At 38.7% G+C, this 6,022-nt stretch overlaps 1 protein-coding gene across 1 annotated transcript; it reads left to right on the top strand.

Annotated features, from left to right (window-relative positions):
• Window positions 1-1,209: 1,209 nt before the first annotated feature.
• LOC104991213 (olfactory receptor 13D1) lies at window positions 1,210-2,157 on the top strand. The gene is given in 3 exon segments (XM_010843614.1): window positions 1,210-1,312; window positions 1,315-1,814; window positions 1,816-2,157. Coding segments are annotated over 3 exon segments (945 nt in total).
• The last annotated feature ends 3,865 nt before the right edge of the window (window positions 2,158-6,022 follow it).

Here is a 6,022-nt window from a genome sequence, read left to right on the forward strand (position 1 = left end):
TAGGTACTTAACAGATTTTTATCAACTTTAATTCTAATGACAACTTGACAAATAAGTATTGCTTTTTCCTACTTTTCCATTTGAGACTTAAAAATAGAACAAATTACCAAAGTTATATCCGGGTTAAATGATATGGTGATATATTTATATAATCTTTTAAACAGAGGCCATCTTCATCAGAAAACAAATTCAAAATTTGCCTTAATTGAAGGCATCTTGATACTCCTACATTTAAAAGTAGTTCCTCCAAAATCTTATCTGGCACTTTCCATAAGAACTCTTGGAATATTAGTGGCCTTGACTGTGCTGCTATGTAGATCTAAGATGTTTTGGAATTCTTAAAGCCTTATATATATCACCAATACAAGTAATATTAATATAATATCTCTGCCCTTTCTTATTCCTGTAAGTGTTCCAAGAGTCAAGCACATTGCTTCAGGATCTTGAGATGAAATCATCCTGGATTTAGACTGAGCCCTAAATCCATTGACTGAGGCCCTCATAAAAGAGACACATAGAGGTGAAGCTGCATAAAGACAGAAGCAAAGGACTTCCCTGGTGGTCCAGTGGCTAAGACTCTGAGCTCCCAGCATAAGGGGCCCAGGTTCGATCCCTGGTCAGGGATCTAGATCCCACATGCTGCAACTGAGTTTACATACTGCAACTAAATATCCCGCACTACAACTAAGACCTGGTGCAGCCAAAAAATTAAATAAATATTAAAAATATACAGAAGCAGAGACAGGAGAGATGTGGCCACAAGCTAAGGAACACCAGGCACTTCCAGCTTCTGGAAGGATCCTCCTCTATAGCCATGGGAGGGAGCACAAGCCTGCCAACACCTTTATCTCAGACTTCTGGCCTCCAGACTGTGACAGAACCCATTTCTTTTGTTTTAAGCTACCAAGTTGGTGGTAATTTGGTTTGGCAGCACTAGGAAACTGATACAGTATGTCTGTGCTTCTATATTAACCATGGAATTTTTTTGTGTTCCCCTAATTCCTCCAAAAACTAATCTGCAACCCCTTGAGGGTGGTGTGGTCCCTGTTAAACATGCTCTTGAGACTTTTAAACAAACAAACAAAAAAACCAAGAGTCAAGCACAATACTGGAAGTGAAGATATGCTGAAAATCTATATTATAAATGTAAATTTTCCTGAGTCATGTCCTTTTATAAACCATGAAGGTGAGTGGCATGGACCCAAAGAAATGGGAAATTACTCAGCTGTGACTGAATTCTTCCTGGTGGGGCCTTCCCAATACCCAGCACTCCAGTTTTGTCTGTTCATGCTCTGCCTCATCATGTACATGATCACCTTCCTGGAAATAGCCTCCTCTTTATCATCAGCATACTGGATTCTTGCCTCCACACTCCCATGTACTTCTTCCTTGGGAACCTCTCATTCTTAGACATCTGATATATGTCATCATCCATCCCCCCAATGCTCATTAAAAGCATTAGGTCTGAGAGAAAATCCATCTTTTTCATTGGCTGTGCTCTGTAGATGGTTGTCTCTCTTGGGTTAGGCTCCACTGAGTGTGTCCTCCTGGCTGTGATGGCATATGATCGATATGTGGCCATCTGCAACCCCCAAAGGAACGCCATCATCATGAACAGGGTGCTGTATGTGCACATGGCCACATGGTCTTGGATCATAGGTTGTCTGACTTCTCTATTACAAACAATTATAACAATGATATTGCCTTTCTGTGGTAATAATATCATTGATCATATGACCTGTAAGATCTTGGCCCTTCTTAAACTCATCTGTTTGGATATTACCATCAATGTGATTATCATGACAGTGACAAATTATTGTTATACTGGTGATTCCTGTACTATTAATTCTCATCTCCTATGTTTTCATCCTCTCTTCCATCCTGAGAATTAATTCTGCTGAAGGGAGAAAAAAAAAAAAGCCTTTTCTGTACTGTTCAGCCCACCTGACTGTGGTCATCTTATTCTATGGTTCAGCCCTTTTTATGTACATGAAGCCCAAGTCAAAGGACACAAACACTTCTGATGAGATAATTGGACTGTCTCATGGAGTAGTAACCCCAATGTTAAACCCCATCATCTACATCTTAAGAAATAAGGAGGTGAAAGAAGCTGTGAAGAAAGTCCCGAGTCAACATTTGCATCTATGGAAAATGTGAAAGGACACGAGGCATATTATATCCTCAGTATGGGACCAGATCAGGTCTTCTGTATTCTGAGATGAAGTCATAGAACCTGGTGTCAAGAAAACTTACCAGCTTATAAGTCCAAAGATGAGACTCCCATTCTTTTAAACACAGAATGTCCATGTAAACCTTCTGAACACTGTCTTGTTGGCAGAGTTGTTAATTGTTTTCAGCTCAGGCAACTGGGCCATATAAAGCACATGGCTTTTCTCTTCTCTCTCTCCCTTTCTTCTCTCTCTTTTCCCTATTTCCTCCTACTTCTTATTCTTTCCCCTCCTCCATCTACTTTCTTCCTCTCCCTTTCCTCCAGGAATGTTAACACTTCCCTACTTTCTGGTTTTCATTTGGTGGCTCAGTGGTAAAGAATCCACCGGCCAAAGCAGGAGACACAGGTTTGATGGATCCCTGGGTCAGAAAGATCCCCTGGAGAAGGAAATAGCTGCCCACTCCATGATTATTGCCTGGGAAGTCCCATGGACAGAGAAGTCTGGCGAGCTACAGTCCATGGGGTCACAAAAGAGTTGGACACAACTTAGCAACTAAACAACTTTTCTAAAATTTTCCATCATTCCTCTCTGATAATCTTTCATGCTTCTGTATTGCTTAAGCTGTCAATAGCACACTTTGCCCACAAATAACAGACATAAACCACACAAAGTTATTATAAACTATTGACTATATTCCTTATACTGTATACATCCCTATGACTTATTTTATAACTTGTACTTTATACCTCTTAATCGTTGTTGCTACTCTTATCACCAGGAATATCCTATTGAACTCATTCTTATCTAATATAATATTGACTTCAATAAAAGAACAGACATAAAATCTCATAAATATCCATATTCAAAAGACCACTAAGTTTAAAACCTTTGCTTAGGCTTACAAATAATGTAAAGGGACTATGATCAGTAGGAAAAATAAACCATTATTAAATATTATTGCTCTTGGTATCTATTAGCCATTAACTTCACATGGGTCCTCTTAAGTCCATTTTCCTATTTAGTTCCTGCCCTGCTATAAGATTGATAGTGTCTATTTACTTCCTTCTTCCATGAGAATACACACTTCTCTCAATAAAAATGAATGGACACCTAACTCAAAGTGCACTCCTAAACAGGATTCTTCCCAAAATGGTGAGTGAGTGAGCTCCCCCTCAAAACTAACTACAGCTTCTACTCTTACAACCACAGGAAAGAAATTCAGGAAGTTTTAAAAGCCCAGCGTTTCTTCACCAGCAATGATTTAGAAATACTGAAATCTAATCCACAAGCCGAAGAACTAATGTTTTTGAACTGCGGTGTTGGAGAAGACTCTTGAGAGTCCCTTGGACTGCAAGGAGATCTAACTAGTCCATTCTGAAGGAGATCAGCCCTGGGATTTCTTTGGAAGGAATGATGCTAAAGCTGAAAGTCCAGTACTTTGGCCACCTCATGTGAAGAGTTGACTCATTGGAAAAGACTCTGATGCTGGGAGGGATTGGGGGCAGGAGGAGAAGGCGACGACAGAGGATGAGATGGCTGGATGGCATCACTGACTGGATGGACGTGAGTCTGAGTGAACTCCGGGAGTTGGTGATGGACAGGGAGGCCTGGCGTGCTGTGATTCATGGGATCGCAAAGAGTTGGACACGACTGAGTGACTGAACTGAACTGGACTGAACTGAACTAAATCCACAAGCACCTTGAGTGATATGTACCATTTGTGAAAATACATCAAACATGATCCTACTTTGTTCTCCTATAATTTATTCTCTGCACAGTAACTAGTGTTGTTTCTAGAAAAGTATATACTGAAGTTCTGCTGCTGCTGCTGCTGCTGCTGCTAAGTCGCTTCAGTCATGTCTGACTGTGCAACCCCATAGATGGCAGCCCACCAGGCTTCCCAGTCCCTGGGATTCTCCAGGCTAGAACACACAAAATTAACCTATGGTATTTTAAAAATCAGAATAGTGGATGCCAGTGTGGGTGAGTGGATAAAGCAAGAATCAACTGGGTCAGAACATGAAGGAACTTTTCTGAGGCTATGTTTATGTTCTGTATTTTAATAGGAATTTGAGTGACACAGGTGTGCATCTGTTAAAACTATTAATATTATGCTAAGATTTGTGAATTTAATGTATGTAAATTTTAAATTAAAAGAAAAAAATGTGAACAAATATAACTTTAAACTCTAGTTAATAAAATGCTAAAGTATTTAGGGGAAAGGGTAATGATTCCCACAGATTATTTTGAAATGCATCAAAAATCACATGGATTGAATGGAGGGACAGAGAGAGGAATAGACACACAGCATGAGATAAGCAAATCTAGTCAATATTTGTGGCACAATCTAGTTGGTGAGTATTTGATCCTCAGTGTAAAATATTTCAATTTTACTTCATGTTTGAAATCGTTCATAATATGTATGGTGTTGGGGAAAAATATATAAACACTGTCAGGAATATAGCTCTTGACTAAATGTTATATCAATGAATAAAGCAAAGGCAGAAATTGGATCAAATATACTGTCATTGTAAACTCTCTTAATCAATTTAGGAAAAAGTTCCACTATTCTAAAAAGGAAAACTTTTTAACAGGTTATTTACAATGCTTACAAGAGAGAAATTAAAAATAAATGTTAATGGTCCCAGTGAAACTTAATTTACTACAGTGAACTCTTGTTAGAGTTCAGTTGCTATCCCTGGGGGATGGTGTAAGGGGAAGAGAAAGAAAAGAAATATATTAGAAGATTTACCAGAATTAGGTTAAAGGTAATAAGGAAAAAGAAAACAGCAAACTTTTTTGGCATGATGTATTGTTTGCCATACTCCTTCATGTGCTCTTCAGTAATTTTGATTCCCCAAGAATATCAGATTGTACAGACCTTAACAAGAGAAAGCTCATTCTTTCTACAGCATTTATTCTGCAATTCCACAAAATTTTAGATGCCACTACTATATATTCACATGATAATCACTTAATAACACTGCTATTCTTAAAACAATCAATTTACATAATCATTCAGGACTTCCCTGGTGGTTCAGATGGTAAAGCATCTGCCTACAGTGCGGGAGACCCGGGTTCAATCCCTGGGTCAGGAAGATCCTCTGGAGAAGGAAATGGCAACCTACTCCAGTACTCTTGCCTGGAAAATCCAATGGATGGAGGAGCCTAGTAGGCTACAGTCCATGGGGTTGCAAACAGTCGGACACAACTGAGCAACTTCACTTTCACTTTCATATTTCCCAGAAACTTTTTGGTCTAGAACTTGACTAAAAAATTAAGAAGTTCATGTTCATTCAAACACTGTAAATTGAGTAAACGATTTCTTTTCTATGCTATTAATTTTCCTATAACAGATGTGACACAAACAATGATTATAAATGTGAAGGCACTACAGGTTAAAGACAACATACATTAATAGTGGCTGTATTATAATAATGATGCAGGTGATTAGAGAATATAAGTTTTAATATGTATGCCAAAAGATGGTAGCTCAGGACGATAAAAAATTTGCCTGCAGGGCAGGAGACCTGGGTTGGATCCCTTGGTTGGGAAGATCCTCTGAAGGAGGGCATGGCAACCCACTCCAGTATTCTTACCTAAAGAATTCCCATGGACAGAGGAGCCTGGAGGGCTGCAGTCCTTGGGGTCGCAAAGGGTCAGATACAATTGAGTGACTAAACACGCATACAATACACAATATTATATAAAAATGGAGAATGAAACATTACTTGATACGATGAACACTATTGGTATTAGTGATAAAAGGACTATTAAAAAGAAATCTTATGCCTGTGATCAAAAGGTTTGAATTTCAAAGCATTTTGAAAGATAAGTGTACTACTCAAAAC

Source organism: Bison bison, unplaced genomic scaffold (genome assembly GCF_000754665.1).
Source record: "Bison bison bison isolate TAMUID 2011002044 unplaced genomic scaffold, Bison_UMD1.0 scf7180017864183, whole genome shotgun sequence".
In the NCBI taxonomy this organism is placed as follows: domain Eukaryota; kingdom Metazoa; phylum Chordata; class Mammalia; order Artiodactyla; family Bovidae; genus Bison; species Bison bison.